The sequence below is a fragment of the Eretmochelys imbricata genome, chromosome 25, assembly GCF_965152235.1.
Source record: "Eretmochelys imbricata isolate rEreImb1 chromosome 25, rEreImb1.hap1, whole genome shotgun sequence".
Taxonomy (NCBI): domain Eukaryota; kingdom Metazoa; phylum Chordata; order Testudines; family Cheloniidae; genus Eretmochelys; species Eretmochelys imbricata.
The window spans coordinates 8,378,488-8,396,542 of NC_135596.1; the positions used below are offsets into that span (position 1 = coordinate 8,378,488).

The 18,055-nt window shown below is 47.5% G+C and overlaps 1 protein-coding gene across 2 annotated transcripts; it reads right to left on the reverse strand.

Annotated features, from left to right (window-relative positions):
- Window positions 1-1,068: 1,068 nt before the first annotated feature.
- Window positions 1,069-15,243, reverse strand: DUS3L (dihydrouridine synthase 3 like). Of its 2 annotated transcripts, none has more exons than XM_077842145.1 (13): window positions 15,118-15,243; window positions 12,054-12,360; window positions 10,858-11,469; window positions 9,689-9,730; window positions 9,379-9,531; window positions 9,058-9,174; window positions 7,440-7,505; window positions 7,240-7,350; window positions 6,647-6,743; window positions 4,852-4,927; window positions 3,226-3,414; window positions 2,974-3,102; window positions 1,069-1,248 (listed from the first exon to the last, which is right to left on the reverse strand). In XM_077842145.1, the coding sequence occupies exons 1-13, from the start codon at window positions 15,156-15,158 to the stop codon at window positions 1,176-1,178; spliced, it is 2,013 nt and encodes a 670-aa protein (XP_077698271.1). In that variant the 5' UTR covers window positions 15,159-15,243; the 3' UTR covers window positions 1,069-1,175. The 2 variants fall into 2 exon arrangements, with proteins under 2 accessions (XP_077698271.1, XP_077698272.1); XM_077842146.1 differs by lacking the exon at window positions 15,118-15,243 and adding an exon at window positions 13,290-13,363.
- Window positions 15,244-18,055: the final 2,812 nt, after the last annotated feature.

Here is an 18,055-nt window from a genome sequence, read left to right on the forward strand (position 1 = left end):
TCTGAACAGAGAGATCTGCTCTAGATATGGATTTAGGGTCATATGTGGCAAACTGATTGACTAGAATCAATTTCTATGGCTTTTACTCATGTTTAGAGCTGCAGATCCAATGACAGAGGGGAGAATGAGCTTGATTCTGTTCTAGCCCACACAACTTTGACAGATCTGTTCAAATCCCAAGTGCAGAATCTTTATCGCTCTCCACAAAATGCATTTGGGAGAGTTATTTGTATCCTGCTGGGAGTTTGTGCAATGTATTGAATGTGTCAAAATTAACATAAATCTGAATAAAACCTGAAGAGACTAAGGGGAAGGCTCTCCTGGGAGACTGAGGTTATTTAATGGTTTGTATTAATCCAACTGCCACTCATAAAAAACATGCTTTTTTTTTCAGTACAAATGTAAACTGCCTCAGCTCCTCTAGGAGATTTTTTCACGATATTAGACACCTAGAGGAGCTGAGGAAATTTACATTTTTATTGAAAAAAGAACAATTGTTCTTGGCTGAAGGGGTGTGTGTCACAGCTGGACTAAGCAAGGCTACATTGATGCTAGTGACCACACCCTCAAGGTTTTTATCAACCCCTGCTACAGAAACAATGTACAATATGCAAATGTATAAGAAACTTCATGTGGTGAAGTGAGGCAAGCCACTGACCACCAAGCACTTTATTTTTGCACCAAAGTCCATGAGAAGGCTTTGGAGAAGATGCAAAAGTTACACAGAGATGATGGTCCAGTGGTTAGGGCACTAGCTTTGGGCTGGAGAGATCCAGGTTCAAACCCCTGCTCTGCCATGGACTTCCTGTGACAACCTGGGCAAGCCCTTTGGCAGCTCTGCCTCAGTTTCTCCCACCTATAAAAGGGAATAAAAAAAGCTACTCACCCTCCTGGGAGCTAAACACATTTAAGACTGAAGTTCTCAAACTAGGGGTAATGAAGACCACAGAAGTATTGTAGCTAGAGAGATCCTCAGACAGAAGATGGGGAGCTTTCTCAGCCAGAACAGGCTGAGTTGTGACACTTGTCCAGTTATCAGATCATGTAATGACAAACATTAACTAGACATTAAAAAACAATAAAATTTTATTTAATTCCCAGCAGCCAGAGGCAGATAATCCATGTTGCTATTGCCTTCTCTCACTGTGTCTCTTTAAGGACTCTTCCAATCAGTCCTATCTGTAAGAATTTGCCTTGTGTTTAGGCAGAAAGGTAAAGTTTGCAGGTACAGGCCCCAAAAGCATCTCACTGCAACAAAACAGATTTGTATTCAAATACATTCAGAGTCTGACAATGCCTCACACTGACATCCAACCATGCAACATACACTCTGGTAGGCTGTGCCCTCTTTGTAGTAGGGACCAAGGGGTAAATTTTCAATTTAGGTGCTTAACTCCCACTGACTTTCAGGTGCCTTATTCTCACTAAGTTGAATGTGTCTTGAATCTCCCCATCCCACCTCTCCTTCTGCTTACACTGAGCTAGACACACTTGGTACTCATATGTTAAGAACCAGATCCCTCAGTTGGTGTAATATGACATAGCTGGTGTAAATCTGTGTAGCCCCCTTGACTTCAAAGGAGTTGAGGATCTGGCCTATCAATAGTACAGAACTCAAATGATATATTTAAGTACTAAAAGTTCACATTAAGGAACAGTAGGGTTTGTTTTGTATATAAACTGTTTACAACCAAAATTCCTAAGACCCCCCCATGTTTTACTAATGCAGTATCATTTTCCACAAGACATGTAGGCAGTGAAATCCAGTAGAGTGAGCAACTACGTACCAACAGACTATAGACCTATGGCATGAATATAAAGCTACCTGAATGCAGAGCAAACATTGTATACATTATAACCACACTTCTGGAAGCAGGCTAGTACTACTATTTATTTATTTTTACATTGAAGGTAACAAATATTTTATTAAAGTGCAAAGAGACTTAAAATAACTTTTTAAAATGTTTTCGTACTTCCAGTGAACAGTATAGAACAAAGGAGCTAACTGGATACTGAAGCTGCAAGGTTCTGCTCAGAAAACGGCATTCACAAAACTTGGTGGAAATGTACAGAAGTTCTAGTAACTTGAGTGGTTGTAGGCAGCTGTTTCCATTACTAACGCAAAGGACACAGATTAGTGCCGCCGCTCCCCCTCAAAAGAAGCTGCAGCCATGCTCCATTTTTGCTGCTTTTCTGTTTCCACGGGATGGGACAAAGCCGCTGGCTACACTCTCAGAATGCCATTTCAGTTGGGGCCTAAAGTCTGCAGAGTCATTTTTTCAAGCAGTGTCTGTAGACTTTTGGATGCAAGAAAAGTCTCCTAAAGTCTGTAACATTAATTCTGGAAACCTACAGGGGAAAGTCCAGCAACTCCCCAAGCTGTGGAATTACCTAGATTAGAAGCTCTTTGGGGCAGGTGCGGTCTTTTTGTTCTGTTATGTGCAGCACCTAGCACAAGGGGTGCTGGCCCATGACTGGGGTTCCTACATGCTACTGCAAGACAGATTAATATACTGGATACTGTGCAGTCAGTAATCTTGAAAAATCAGTTTTCCTCCTTGGTGGTAACCTTCAAATCATTGTCTGGGAAGCACACTGTCAATTCCTCTGGGTTTATATTAGCATCTCAGATAAGACTTATCACAACAGAGGCACTTGGGGGCACATACAAACAAGGAGAGAGTAATATGGCAATACAAGGCTTAACTGAAAACCTACTGAAATGAGGGTACTGCACCATTCTAGTCAGTCTTACTGTGTTGGGGAAGTAGACCATGATCCTAGCCAGCCCTACAAAAGTCTCATGTTGAGTTGGGAGGTGGGCAGAGAAGGCAGGATAAACTATAACACCTGAAGTTCCCATGATCCTTCCATGCCAGTATGATTGTGCATTATCTGGTATTTGAATATTAGGTTGCAGGATGAAATCACTATGACCAACTGTCTATTTTATGACAACTGTTTGCTATTTACCTTATTTTAATCCAGTCGTCCACATTTTGGCTTGCCATTAAGGTCTCCAGATAGTCTCTCCCCATGTAGTAAGGAGGCCGCTCATTGATTTTCTGAGGTAGGTACTCCAATAAGCCAGCTGGAATATACCTTGCAATGCAAATACATATATTAAATGTCACTGAATTTTATTATTCTACAAAATATTACAGTAGAGGCAGAGACCCAGCAAGAAAAAGCTTTCTATCCAAAGACATTGAGAAAGCAAGTTACCTGCACAAAAAGGACAGCCATTCCAGCATGAACTTCCTGGTTTTCTCCACCCCCTGGGTATCTGAACCCCAGTGTTCGAGGCCATAATTGGTGAAGTCTTTGAGAATATCTAATCTTTCATTGGAAGAGATGTCCCAGTGTCGCTGTTCTTTAGCTTCAGTGAAAATCCAAGGTTTGATCAATGCTCCTCTGCGGTCAGACAAGATCGGATCAGAAAGGAAAATGTTTGTAACCAAAGAGTCTGTCCAGCTATAAAACTGAAGTTTAGCTACAGACTTGTATATGTGAGACACAAGATGACTGCGGCCAGACAACATTTGCGTTACTGAGTTACCTCCCAGTGGGCACAGGAAGAGTGCATTTCATTCTCTAGTTAAAGCCTCCTACAAACACAGCTCTGGCAGGAGGATCTGACCACGAATAAGACAATCCAACCTTTTCAGGGAATCTGCTGGCTTTCACTTTGACCTACCTTTAGAGCTTAATTCTCTCCTCTTGCATGATCAACTGCCATTGATTTCCCTGGATGCTGCACCCCTGCAAGTGAGGGAATAACTAAGCCCTAACTATTTTCCCCTTTGCCCTATTTATTTATACTCCAGGAGCCTGCCTAGAGCCAAGACAGAACATGAAGCAATCCTGTACTAGCATCTAGTTAACTTCAGGGATAACAGGAGGTGTGAGTATATTTAAATTGACTAATACAATTACATGTCTGAGGGATGAAAGGTATTAGGAAGGCTGCTTCTAAATCCCTTACACCTTTAGAAAATTCCACTCAGAGGTTTCAGAGTAGCAGCTGTGTTAGTCTGTATTCACACACAACCCCAGAGAAGTTGACTGAGCTAATGTCACACAGGAAGCAGATGCCAGAGAACTAGATCAAGGTTTTATTCCCTGCTCAGGTCTGTTCCTTAACCACAAGAGCCCATAGAAGTGAGAGTCTGGGCAGAGCGAACATAAGGTTAATCATCAGGATTACTCTAAGGCTGGGATCTGAGAAATGAAATTGGAAGTTGCTTCTGAAGCAGGGACAGAGTCAATTCTCAAACAGACTAGAGATAGGCCAGTGGGCCAAATTGATCCGGGATAAGAAAAAAAGGCCCCAGACCACAAAATCACTTGTGCTGTGCTGTCCAATGTCAGAACTAGTTTAATCCCTCTTGCTACATCAGAGAGAGATTATCGAAGCTGGAGCTTTGGAGCTAAAGAGATTTGCGTGTTGTTTTTTTTTTTTTTCAACCTGCTAGCTGATTAAGAGTTATGCCAACCCTATCAGCACCAGCTTCTACCCCAAAGATTAAACAGGAGTGTCACCCAAATCATGTGCACAAGTGTCTGGTTTGGCTGCGAATCATTTGCAATACCATGCACTTCTGCTTACACCTCCATCCAGTTTGAGACTTTTCAGCTCTCTGTAAACTGATGTTGCCTCCTTTTAAAGGCTACACCAGAAGTAGCAAATAGATGGAGTTGAAAGCTACACCATTATCTTATACCAGATACACAACAAGCCTCCAAGAACAGCCTTGCCAAGGAGGAAACGCTTATCACTGGCTTTTTTGGTTTTTATTTGTTTCCAATATAGCTCACAAACAAAAGTAAGTAGGAAAGGCAGCCACTTACCTTGCAATCATAATTCCTGAAACGCCAGTCTGCATGGCTCGATTAGCATCTTCATAGGACAAGATATCTCCATTTCCTGTGTGGGAGAGTGAGAGAGGCCAGAGTGGCACACAAGATCAGGTCAAAATGAAATGGCACAGGATGAAACTCAAAAGTGCCCTTATCTGAAAAGTGATCCTGTAAAATGGCATTGGGGGGCTCCATGTTTATACTCAGGTGCTACAGATTCAATTTATTCCCTTTACAAAAGGATGTGTTGTGTGGTGGTTCCCCCCACCCCCCCTTCTAACAGCCAAGTCTTGAAAATTGAACCTGGGACCTGAGGGTCATGATAGGTTTTTTGCCTTGTGCTTCGCTGCCCAACAATTCAGAGATGCCAAGCTTCCTTTGAGACACTTAGAATGTTTTTAAAAAAATTAGGGAGGTTTCTTGGACCCCTTCCCTTCCACCCCGCCCCCCCCCCCCCCCCGGAGAAACCGGGAACTCTTCCTTCTCTCCTCACTGTCTATGGTCGAGGGGAGGGCAAGGACCCCTAACCCCCACCCTCAAACAGGGAGAAGGGGAGGATCAACCCTAGGAAAGCTGCCCTCCTATGGCCCTTAATTACCTTGGCCAGTGCTGGGCCTGAACCTCCTTCCTGGATGATCCTCCTCCTCTTCTCCTTCCTCTGGTACGTTCCCTCTCTTCTGTCATTGCCTCCTCCTGCCCCTCTGGCTTCTCTTCCTCCACAGACTGAGCAGTGAGGGTCTGAGAGGAGGCAAGCCACGGTGATTGTTAGTAGGGCTTGGGGCGCTGGCTTCACTGCCCGAGCCCCAGGCTGTGTTGCACTCTGACCGCCCTGCATGAATCCTGCTGGCTAGCTCTAGATACCTAGAGCATGTTAACGTAGTCCAGCAAGGTCCACATAGGGCAGTAAAAGTGTAGTACACAGCCTGTGGCTTGGGCAGTGAATCCAACAGCGCCCCAAGCCATGGAAAATCACTATGGCTCACCTCCTATCGGACCCTCACTGCACAGTCTTTGGGGCGGGGTGGGACAGAGAAGAACGCCCTTCACGGCTGCAGCGCTATTTGCCATGTTTCTCAGACCCAAGTGGTGGTGACTGACATGCACACATACACACGTGTGTGTGTGTAAATAATAATTTACAGGTCAAGTTCTACCATCAGTAACTTTCAAATTCAGCTCTGCTACACCTGTGCAACTCTATTATCTTGCCCTGGGGTTTCAGAAGCATGAGAACAGAATTGTGTTAGACAAAAATTCAACTGACTATTTATGAACAGGAATGAACAACAGCTTGCTCTGCCCAAGCCCTCGTGGCTCCACAACACTAAGAGGAGTTTAATGGTCGATGAGACTTGGAATACACCAGGGGACCATGGAGGAGATTCACCTGTCAGTTCATTGACCTGAATGGAGTTACACCACAGTAGAACTGTTGGGTAATTTTTCAGATCAGAATTGCACTTTAAGCTAAGTAGCCAACCACTATTGGTGACAGCCGATCTATCGCCTCTCTGACATCACTTTAGGGATTTGTTATTAGTTCTGTCTCTGCTTCACTCCCCCCCCGACTGAACGTGCTCCTGTGTCTTGTCTTAACTGTGTCAAACAAATAACGAAGGCAATCTCACTGAAGGAGATGCAAGTTTGTGGGGCGGATGGATCTTACATTAATCGGACCAGTAATATTTTAACCATACACAAATCACATTTCAGAGAAACAAGCTCTTTTAAAATTACCTAATCATTAAAAAGCTTAAAAAAATAAAATCAGCAGAGAGAAACATACCAAATAGAGGCATTGGGCTGGCTAATTTAGCACACTCTGCTATGTACTCCCAGTCTGCAACCTTTGTGTAACGCTGTTCTCTAGATCGGCCATGAAGCTAACAGAAAGAAGAGTTACCATTAGTACTTCACCAAGTATCTAAAGCAGCTAGGGTGAGATGCTACAAGAAAGGCAACAAGTTCAAAGTGGATATGAGTGAAATGCATTGATAGCACAGAACCTAAGCAATCTGCAGAGGTCAGTGCTGTAGTGAACAGTAGGGGAACTGGTTAGCAGAATCCAAAAAGACATCATGAACAAACATAACATTGTCAGTGCTTGCAAGCTAGAGCAAGAAGCCACAGGGATTATTAATGTGGACAGAGACCAGAATGGTATTAATGATAATGTGTCCCTCCCTGAAGCATCTCCTCCTCTCACAATACAACTTTGCACAGATGGCTGGGTTCATGCCTCTATCCTGATGCATCACGCAAAAGTCACTACCAAAAGGATTATTGGACTAGATGTACTTAAATGATGACAGACAGACAGACAAAGCACCAGAGATCCTGGCCAAATTCCTGACATCAAACACAGAAAGGGGCCCATACCGTGACCATGGAAGCTCCCCACTTCCGGATGTTGGGGATTACTTTATGAGCTAGGTTGACTTTTTCTTGCACACCAGTCCTTATCTTCACTGTCAGAGGAACATCGAGTACCTACAGAGAGGGAGGAGTAAAGTTAAACCAGACAAAACAGCTTTGTTTGGAAGCTTGTTCTTCTCAGCCAGGGTATGCCTGGTACTCACCGAATTCATTCCTCTGACTATCTGTTCAAACTTGTTGGAACGGTTCATTAAGGCACATCCACCCCCCTATGGGATAAAACAGGCACAGTCAGAGATCCTTGTATTTTCACCTAACCAAGAACCTTGCTGAAACTAACCAGACAGCTGCCTTTCATTTGTATAAACTGGAGAATATCTACACTTTTATCTTGAAGTGCAGTCAAGCTTGACAGATATAGCAACTGCACGCTGTAGCTTTGGGGGACCGTACTGTAGGACGCACAGGAATGCCTTGTGGGCCGGGGATTGTATGCAACTTGGGGGGGGGGGGTGAGAGCACTATCACAGTTCCTCCAGGAACTAAAAACCAGTGGTGGGTGATTAAGGCGAGTAAAGCAAAGAGGTTGGACCATCCATGCAAGTGGGTCACACGTACTGGGTTTTCCAGAGATCAACAGACAAAGAAAGGGCTTTTGGTATAAAAGGGCTGAGTTTAAACTGACACAGGGCTGCCTTTTTGATTCAGCAAATGGACAGGACCTTCTGCACACAAGGGGTCCCCAGCCTTGTGGAAGGGTTAGAAACACTTTGCCATGCCCAAAGAGCCATAAGACTGGTGGCTGACCTCTGGTAAGCTTTTTAGGACGTGGATAGGGACTTATTGTTTTTTTTAATATGTTTTCTCTGTAATGCTTTTGCCCTAAGAATAAATGTCTTTTGCGCTGTAAAGGTTGGTTGCTTTGTGACAGCTGACTGATAACCGGTATACACTGTGGAAACCCCGGGGGAAAGGCTAACCACAGGTGCTGGACCCCAGCCAGACGTGCTGGGGAAATCTCAGTGAAATACAGAGGGACTGCAAGCCTGAACACCCGTCTGGAGGAAAAGAGCCACAGGTGTCCACCTGAGAAAAAGGTTTCAGGCTTCCTAGCTGTCACCTAAGTGGAAGTCCTGGAGGAAAACTGGGGTGGAGGGGTGTCAAAGGTGCAGTTAACCCTGAAACTGTGACAATGATTAGACAAGCCCCTCTGCAAACTGCACCTCTCCAACGGATCTGCCCCTGGTGTAGAATTTAGGGCTGGGGCTGCTGAGGTCACTGACAAAATAAGCTCTCACTAGTGTGTTTGGCCTGCAGCGCAGAAGCTGCATTCTGGCCTGGCTTGCACACCAGCAACAGAACTAACTAGTATTAATTGTTCACACAAGTTACTAGGCTCCCTACAAGAGTAACTGGTTGAAACTCCATGGCCTGTGCGGTACAGGAGGGCAGACTAGATGATCTAAGAGGCCCTTCTGCCCTTATTTTCTATGACCTAGGTTCCAGTTGAAGATTTGTTGCTGAGATGCTGCAGGATTCAGAATAAACCTAAGCTTGACTTTCAGATCCCAGGCTGGGTTTGCAGTGCTGACCGTTAGAAAAGCCATCATGTTGTTTGTAAGATGAACACATTTGCTATGAAGTCATTTGAAACAAGCCCTGGAATCGAGAAGGTTACTCTGTGTGTAGAGATGATGGTCCTTAGACTGAACAGGCAATGGTAACATTTAAGTTGTGTTGTGAACAGACCAGGGATTGGGAGGTAAAGCAAAGGAAAGACACCTGCTCAGAGAAAGGATGGAGGATATTGTTAAATGTTACCTTCTTATACACCAGATCTATTGGGCACCCAACGTTGATGTCTACAAAATCCATCTCAATGGTCTGGTTCAGAAGCTCTGCACATCTGGTCATAGTGTCTGGAAATGCTCCCTCCAGCTGAAAGGGAAAACAGAACCGATTCAGTCAAAATGAGCTGACCTCTTCAAAAGAAATGCCCATGTCTCAGCTCAAAGACACAAGGGCAGTTCACCCACAGGGAAAGTTACTCCCTGCAGATGCCCAGTGGGTGATGTTTCCCCCAAGTAAGAAATACATGAGTTGTTTCTGGATTCCCGCCTTGCTGAAGTGACTATACTGGACCTGCACTCCAAAGAGATCTTCTGTGTAGTGCCGCTTCAAGAGAGCCCATTCAGATGACTGGCCTTGGAGCAAGTTTGTGCACACAGCCATTTCGCCACAGGTGACATCCGCTCCAAAACGCTTGCATATTCTCCGGAACGGGAGGTTACCACACTGAAACCCAGAGCAACCGGAGAGGGTTAGGATACATATTGGCAACATTTTTCACCTGCACCACTCATGTGAGGAACTTGTCCCATCCAAGTGGTTTTACAGCCAATTTTCACAAGTGGGGAAAAAAGAATAATTCTGTTAGAACTATTCTACCTACCGTTGTTAAGGGAGCCAGGTAGAGTTTGCCTTGGATATCCAACTGGAAAACAAAGACAGGAAAGGCATATTAGAAGAACTCAAATAGCGAAGGCCAAGTGGGGAATTTCAGTTAGAGACTCTGGGAGTTTGGCTTTTACAGAATTTATCATGTTTCCTTTTAGTTTCCATGAAAACTGTATTTTTTTTTTAATTTAAGCATTCCTCTGCAGCATTTGAAACTCCACACTGCAGCACTGCGCTAGGGCAGGAGGACTAGAAAATTAAACTGACCCGTCTATTTGCATTGCCGTAGCTGAGTGAAGTGAAAGAGCTATAGAAATGGGGAAAACAACATTTTAGTAATGGTAGATGGTACAAGAAAGAGAGAAGAGAGCTGGTTTTTCTGAAAAACAAGGATTTTTTTTCTTAGCCTGACAGCCTTTCTGGGTACATTTCCTCTTGGAGATCCCGAGGCATTTGCCAGGCAAGTTCAGATCAGGCAGCGCTAACAGCACCTACAACTTGGTAGTTTTCACATGAGCAAGACAATGTGTTTGTTTTTCTGAACAGCGGACCTGAAAAGCATTTATTACAAAATGACAATTAACATCACAACCTTCAAAGATCCAAATCATTTGTTCTCAAACATGGTTAGATAGTTAAACTTGGAGGAAGTGGGTAAAGGGGTTTTGGATAAGCAGGAGAGCAACGTATGATGCTTGCCACCGCACATGGGGGCAGCAGCCATTTTCTGACTCACAGGCTGGATAATTGGGGTTACTCTGTTTATAAAGAGAGAATCACTGAAAATACATTTTAAACCAAAGGCTCGGATGGGAGACCTAGGAGTTCTCTAATCACAGTAGACAGCATCCTTAGATAGCTCTGTACTGAGGCCTCTCCCTTCACTAGGGATCTGAGATACCAACCTCCACTGCAATATGACCCAACAAGTTAAAACCCTTTTTCTTGTTTAAATGCAGAACCAGAAATACTTTTCCTCCACCCAAGGACTAAAGGCATGTACACGAGGAGTGCTTCACCGGCACCTCAGTTACACTCACCTCAGCCAAGATTGCCAGTCACCCTAGCTGAGGCTTTCCAAATGCAACTTTAAAACCACCTGATTGTTGCCCACTACCACACGCACCCACAGAATAGGACCCCATCCTCAGCTTTAGCACTTACTCTTTTTTTCTCACATGCCCGCAGTTTTATAACATCTTCATCTGTCACCGGGCCTATTGTTTTGGGAGTGGAATCCTTTGATGCATCTGCTAGGCAGGAACTCTGCAGGACCACTGATTCAGGAGCTTCTCCCTTCTCTGACACTGAGACACATTCTGGTGCCTCCTCTCCAGGAGGTTTGACCTCAACGCTCTCTACATTCCCTTTGGCTGCTGTGCAGGTTGTCATCCTCTTCTCCCCCGTTGAGTTGCCTGCTGCCTTGTTTCCCACATTGCCTGCGCTGCTGGGCTTGCCCAAGTGACTAAGGTACTTACTGGATTTGTCAAAGCAAACTTTCTTCTTACGCAGTCGCTGCTGGAGTTCTTTGCTGAGGCTGTTTCTCACCAGTGGTTTCCCTTCCCACTGCTTTACAAGGTCCTCATTAATGATGTTCCTGTAGTCCTCCCCCAGATGCGCCCTAGCAAAGCGGCATGTGACTCCATAAATGCACTTTCCGAAGGTCTTGAAGAGCACGCAGCTATCCCCGAGGTCTGAGGGCTTCACAGCCATGTACTCCCCAACATCATGCAGGAAGCGGCACTGTGAGCCAAAGTAGCACTTCTCTGCACATTCCTTAAATGAGAAAACACTTTCAATGTAAAACCACCAACAACCATTCTATGTAAATGGGCTCATTTTTACTGTGTGTGTCAGCTTTGTTTCCAGGAAGAGTTCCATGGACTTCAGTTACACACACTGACCATTCCTGATTGCTTGTCTAGTTTAGAGAAACTAGCATCAGTGTAAAACATCAATGCAACTTCACCAATGCAAGCTGCTAATGTAGACGCACTGGATCAGTGCAAAATGGGGCTTGCACTCATACAACTGACCCCAGTGACTTATTATGGGGATATGTTGCACTAGTGCATATTCCTTATTACCTTCTTGCAGTACATCTACACTGGGGGATGCAGGAGTTGTGCCAGCACAAAAACCACCAGACTAGACAAGGCCTAAATAAAGTGCAATCTCTCTGAGGCTTTATAGCTGAATTACCCCCACCTGAGAATAAGTAACATCCATTCCATAGGTAAGTATATGGCTTATTCATGCCATATTATTAGGAATCCAAATGCATGCTAGGTGTTTTACAGCTAAAGAGATTCTTATCTAAAGAACCTGAAATTGCCAACCATAGCAGGCCAGCCACTTACCTGGATTACTGACTGGCACAGCCTGTCCTTTTCATAGTGATTTGGCTTCATACATGGCCGACTCTTATTCTGTCCTCTGGCTCTCTTCCGTTCCTGGGGTTTCTTCTCCTCCTCTTTTACAACTTCCTCTTGGCTTCCTTGCTTCCTAACTTGATCACCACCATCTAGTTTCATCTGTTTTGCTGGAGGCTCTGTCTGGTCATTGCTACTAGAATCTTCCTCCCCATCATGTTGATTGTTTTCCTGATTCCTGGATTCCCTTTCTGCTTTGAGATATGCATGGAACTGTTCTTTCGAGGTGAGATACCTACAGAGCAAGAGAGTGCTCTCATTAAACTGACTGATCATTTGACATGTGTTACATTAGACAGCAAAGTTTACTGATGAAAGAATAGGCAGACTGAAAGAAGCATATTCTACACAAAGGAAATTAAAACCAGCATTAACTTTTCTGACCACAGGGATGCCACAAAGCAAAACGTGAAGTAGGATCATTCTTGAGCTCGTCTTTTCATCTGCTCTACAGACATTGGGCTTACAAGGTTATTGAAAACCAAGTTAGGGCCCCAGTTCTCCACCACACTGAAGCTATGACAAGACACAGTGGGCAGTTAGAGGGGTCCTACTCTAACTTGCACTGCTGTTGCCAGGTGATCCAGAAGATCAGCTACCACAGAGCTCAGGTCCCCCTTCCACTGTATTCTTCCCCTTATACAAGAATAGAGGGATAACTGGCGAAGGAAATAGCTCCACTGAGAATCCCCAACTGTGCTGCGTAAGCAAAGTGTGCCATATATTAAAAAAAATACAGGAGTTTATAGCTTGCCTCATGTTCAGTATGGACATGGAATCTGTACACACAACAGCTCCCAAGCCACTTGGATAAAGCCAGTGTGATGCAGGCTGTGGCCTGTAGCATGTGTTCTGAACTCTCCGCATTAAAGATGCGGCCTGATGTACAGTGTATTCCTCGTCTCCAGGGGTAGATCTTTGGGGTTGGAAAGAGGTCTTTACCTTTGAAAAACTAAGGAAGCACGATGGGCATCTTTGTAAGTAGAACAGATGACCTTTATTACTAGCATCTTCTACAGAGAGCAGCAAAATACAGTGAAACTTGTCATAAGTGACCACTTATGCAAGATGTGCCACCTTTATCGATACTTCCTCCTCCTCCCCCCAGTTTGTCCATTTCTTCCACCTATTATGTTTTGTCATAATCCTTGATTGTGAGCTTACCGGGGCAGAGACTGTCCGTACAGCATATAGCACAACAGGACCCCAAATCTTTGACTGAGGACTTCTAGGCTACACTGTTAATAGAAAAATTTACTCACAAAACTGACAAAAGACTGATCGCTTAATGGAGGTGGGGCAGAATTATAAACCGAACATTTGAGGATACTTTAGGGTGGTATCCTAAAACAGAAGGATGGACCAAAAATCCATATTTAGGCACCTAAATAAAAGTAGTGTGATTTTCAGAAATGCCAAGCACCTTCAGCTCTTGCAGACTTCAATGACAATTGTGTGCACTCATGACCTCTGAAAATTTAGCCATTTTTATTTAGGTACTGACTTTTAAACACGTAACTTCTCAAAGCTTGCTGTGGTCTCCCACAGGTTCCACTAACTGACTGGTTAGCTGAGGACAGTAACTTAACTCATCCAGGGCAACAGTCACAAGGCTAGTAACGTTTCCCAGTTCTCCCGTATTTGCGCTCTCTCCGTACTTTACAAGGCCTCTTATGAGCCTTCCTGCAAACTCAGATACTGTCTCTGTCAAAGGCTCCTGTTGATATTTGCTGGGTGTTGAATGGCCACTACCTCAACCCACAATGTCAAACAGGATGAGTGGTGGGATGGGGACTGCAGGGGCCATCTGTCATGAGGGCAGCCTGGGGAAAGGCACTGTGGTATTTTAACAACGCGGCAGGTCCTCTGTTGCTGATTCTTTTCTTTTAAGTACCAAGTAACCGAATAACTGATTTTTTTTCCCCCCTCCAGACGAGGTGAGCGATATGGTTTTCCAAGTGAGTCACCCCGGCCTGGGAACCCAGAGCACCCGGCCCAAAGCCACCCAACTTCTGCCGCACCGAGGGCTCCATCGACCAGCGTCAGGCACCCAAAGGCCAGAACCAGTTTGCATGAAGGGAGCAGGTAGCTCCTGGGGTAGTGGGGGAAGGTGGATGCTGGGGATGGGGGGGCGGGGACGCTCCTAGGGTAGCACAGGAAATGGGTGTTGTGAAGGAGAAAGGGTGCTAGGAATGGGGGAAAGTCTCGGGGGGGCGGGGTTCCCTGAAAAGGGGGAGGAAGGGGAGGTCTGGGGAGAGGGGTTCCCTGAGGGGGAAGGGGATGGGGGGGTTTCCCTGAGGAAGGGGAGCGGGGCGAGGTGGGGTGGTTCCCTGGGGAAGGGGACCCCGGGGGGGGGGACCCTGAGGAGGCGGGGGAAGGGGACCCTGGAGAGGTCGAGGGGGTTCCCTGGGGAAGGGGATCGAGGGGGGGGTCCCTGGGGAGGCGGAGGAAGGGGACCCTGAGGAGGTCGAGGGGGTTCCCTGGGGAAGGGGATCGAGGGGGGGTCCCTGGGGAGGCGGAGGAAGGGGATGGGGGGATCCCCTGAGGAGACGGGGGGGAAAGGGACCCTGGGAGGTCGGGGGGGTCCCCTGAGGAGACGGGGAAAGGGGATCGGGGGGAAGGAGAGTTCCCCGAGGAAGGGGACCCCGGGGAGGTCAGGGGGGGTCCCTGGGGAAGGGGATCGAGGGGGGTCCCTGAGGAGGCGGAGGAAGGGGACCCAGGGGAGGTCGGGGGGGGGTCCCTGAGGAGGCAGGGGAAGGGGACGTCGGGGGGGGTCCCCTAAGGAGGCGGAGGAAGGGGATCGGGGGGGTCCCTGAGGAGGCGGAGGAAGGGGACCCCGGGGAGGTCGGGGGGGGGTCCCTGAGGAGGCGGAGGAAGGGGACCCAGGGGACGTCGGGGGAGGTCCCTGGGGAGGGGCGGAAGGGGAGGCCCAGGAGTGGGGCGGCGCTGAGGCCTGGCCGGGCGAGTGGGGGCGGGGGCGGCCCGTACTCACGGGGCTCTGATGGGCGCCACGCCGCCTCCCGCCGCCTCCATGCCGCGGGGAAGGGCCCGGCTCGCTCGCTCGCTCGCTGGCTCCACCCACGACGGCGGGCGCGCGCGCTCAGTTCCTAGAGCGCGCGCGCGCCTGGGTCACGCGCACGCGAGGGGCGGGGCCGGGGCTGCCTTGAGAGGAAGGAAACAAGGGAGAAGGACCGTACCATGTGGTCTAGGATGGGGGGGGGGAACCCAGGTCATACCATGTGACCCGGATAATAGGGGACGATAGTAATGGCCTGGCTGGGGTGGGTCAGAGTTCCAGGCACAGGCATGGGGCAGAGGCTGCAGCAGCCCCAGACGAAGCTAAGGGGCTTGGAGCAAGGGGCGAGCCTGGGGCAATGGGCCTGCCCAGCAGCCAGCAGGCGGGTGACCCTGGGACATTGCCCCAGCTGCTGGAAGCGCAAGCCCCCACCCTGGGTGTTGCCCAGACTCCCTTCATGACCCTCTGTTTGGGGCTGCACCCTGGCTATGCCGGCTCTGTAATTTGGCCGGTCCTCCGGGTTCTCCAGGCACTGGCTGGCAGGGTCCCCTCTGCCGTAGGGAAGGGCACTGCATTCCTCTGGACTGGAGCTGACTGAGGCCCCACGGTGCTGCCAGCTGGCATGAGCCCGTCATGAAGCTGGTGCTATTTGGGGTTTCTCTTAAGGCCCCAGTCCCTGGAGTCATGTGCTCCTGGGAGACTCCGCTTTCATTCCATTAAAAAAAAAAAAAGTTGTCTAGCCCTTGTGGTGGTGGGAGAACTGCGTGAAAACATACTGCCTAGGGACTCAAAAACCAGAAAGAGTCCCCACACTCTCTTTGGGGGGAGGAAACTCATGATTTTTAAGGCAATCTCTTGATTTTGGGAGGCCTGACTCGAGACTTTGGATGCCTGGGTTTGGCAAACTGAGCAAGGCAGCCCTGCATCATCCTAGCATCTGCTGACACCTCGTCACAGGGAGGTAGAGGTGAAGAGCTGAGGGGGCTAACCTGCTCTTTGGAGGCTGAGTGGTTGGATGTGTCCATTCAAGAGGCTGCAGTGTGGGTTTGTGAAAACTCTCAAAAGGTTGGTGTCCTGGAAGAGCTGTAGTCCTGTGGAAAGAGCACAGTGGGGCTGTCTTCATCCTTAATGTGGGATGACGGCTGCCTTTGAATGCTGAGAATTAGTTGGTTGAGGCTTAACTCAGTCCCTGGAAAAATCATGGAGCAGGTCCTCAAGGAATCAATTTTGAAGCACTTAGAGGAAAGGAAAGTGATCAGGAACAGTCAGCATGAATTCACCAAGGGCAAGTCATGCCTGACCAACCTGATTGCCTTCTATGATGAGATAACTGGCTCTGTGGATGAGGGGAAAGCAGTGGTCTTGTTATTCCTTGACTTTAACAAAGCTTTTGATATGGTCTCCCACAGTATTCTTGCCAGCAAGTTAAAGAAGTATGGATTGGATGAATGGACTATAAGGTGGATAGAAAGCTGGTTAGATCGTCGGGCTCAACGGGTAGTGATTAATGGCTCCATGTCTAGTTGGCAGCCAGTATCAAGTGGAGTGCCCCAAGGGTCAGTCCTGGGGCGAGTTTTGTTCAATATCTTCATTAATGATCCGGAGGAGGCGTGGATTGCACCCTCAGCAAGTTCGCAGATGACACTACACTGGGGGGAGAGGTAGATATGCTGGAGGGTAGGGATAGGATACAGAGTGACCTAGACAGATTAGAGGATTGGGCCAAAAGAAATCTGATGAGGTTCAACAAGGACAAGTGCAGAGTCCTGCACTTAGGATGGCAGAATCCCATGCACCGCTACAGACTGGGGACCGAGCAGTTTAGCAGCAGTTCTGCAGAAAAGGACCTAGGGGTTTCAGTGGACAAGAAGCTGGATAGGAGTCAACAGTGTACCTTTGTTGCCAAGAAGGCTAACAGCATTTTGGGCTGTATAAGTAGGACCGCTGCCAGCAGATTGAGTGACGTGATCATTCTCCTCTATTTGGCATTGGTGAGGCCTCATCTGGAGTACTGTGTCCAGTTTTGGGCCCCACACTACAAGAAGGATGTGGAAAAATTGGAAAGAGTCCAGCAGAGGCAATAAAAATGATTAGGGGGCTGGAGCACGTGATTTATGAGGAGAGGCTGAGGGAACTGGGATTATTTAATCTGCAGAAGAGAAGAATGAGAGGGGATTGGATAGTTGCTTTCAATTACCTGAAAGGGGGTTCCAAAGAGGATGGATCTAGACTGTTCTAGTGGTAGCAAATGACAGAACAAGGAGTAATGGTCTCAAGTTCCAGTGGGGGAGGTTTAGGTTGGATATTAGGAAAAAACTTTTTCACTAGGAGGGTGGTGAAGCACTGGAATGGTGGTGGAATCTCCATTCTTAGAGGTTTTTAAGTCCCAGCTTGACAAAGCCCTGGCTGGGATGATTTAGTTGGGGATTGGTCCTGCTTTGAGCAGGGGGTTGGACTAGATGACCTCCGGAGGTCCCTTCCAACCCTGATAGTCTATGAACTCTTAAACTCTAAATCTCATCTCCATCCCTGAAATTCATTGTATTCTAACAAAAGCTCTGTATACCTCGAAAGCTGTTCTCTTTCACACAGGCACCGACTTTCCAATGGGCCGGGAATGCTCGACCCCTGGCTCTACCCCAGGCACCATCCCACCCACCTCTTCCTGGCCTGTTCCGCCCTCTCCCCCAAGCGCACTGCATTCTTGCTCTTCCCTTCATGGCCCCAGAGCCTCCTGCAAGCCGCGAAACAGCTGATTGCGGCGGGCAAGAGATGTGGAGGGGGAGAGGTGCTGATTTGCGGGGCCACCGGGGGCAGGAGGCGCTAGGGGGAGGGGGAGGTTTTGATAGGGGTCTGCTGATGGGTGCTCAGCACCCACCATTTTCCCTCTCCGTGGGTGCTCCACTCCTGGAGC

What these genes read in the sequence shown, in the direction of transcription:
- DUS3L (XM_077842145.1), bottom strand. Translation starts at nt 15,158, where the DNA reads ATGGAGGCGGCGGGAGGCGGCGTGGCGCCCATCAGAGCCCC. An exon ending in TAGATCTGGTGTATAAGAAG is followed by an intron (nt 7,506 to 9,057) that starts GTAACATTTAAC and finishes TTTATCCCATAG; the next exon opens with GGGGGTGGATGTGCCTTAAT. An exon ending in GGGGAGCTTCCATGGTCACG is followed by an intron (nt 6,744 to 7,239) that starts GTATGGGCCCCT and finishes TCTTTCTGTTAG; the next exon opens with CTTCATGGCCGATCTAGAGA.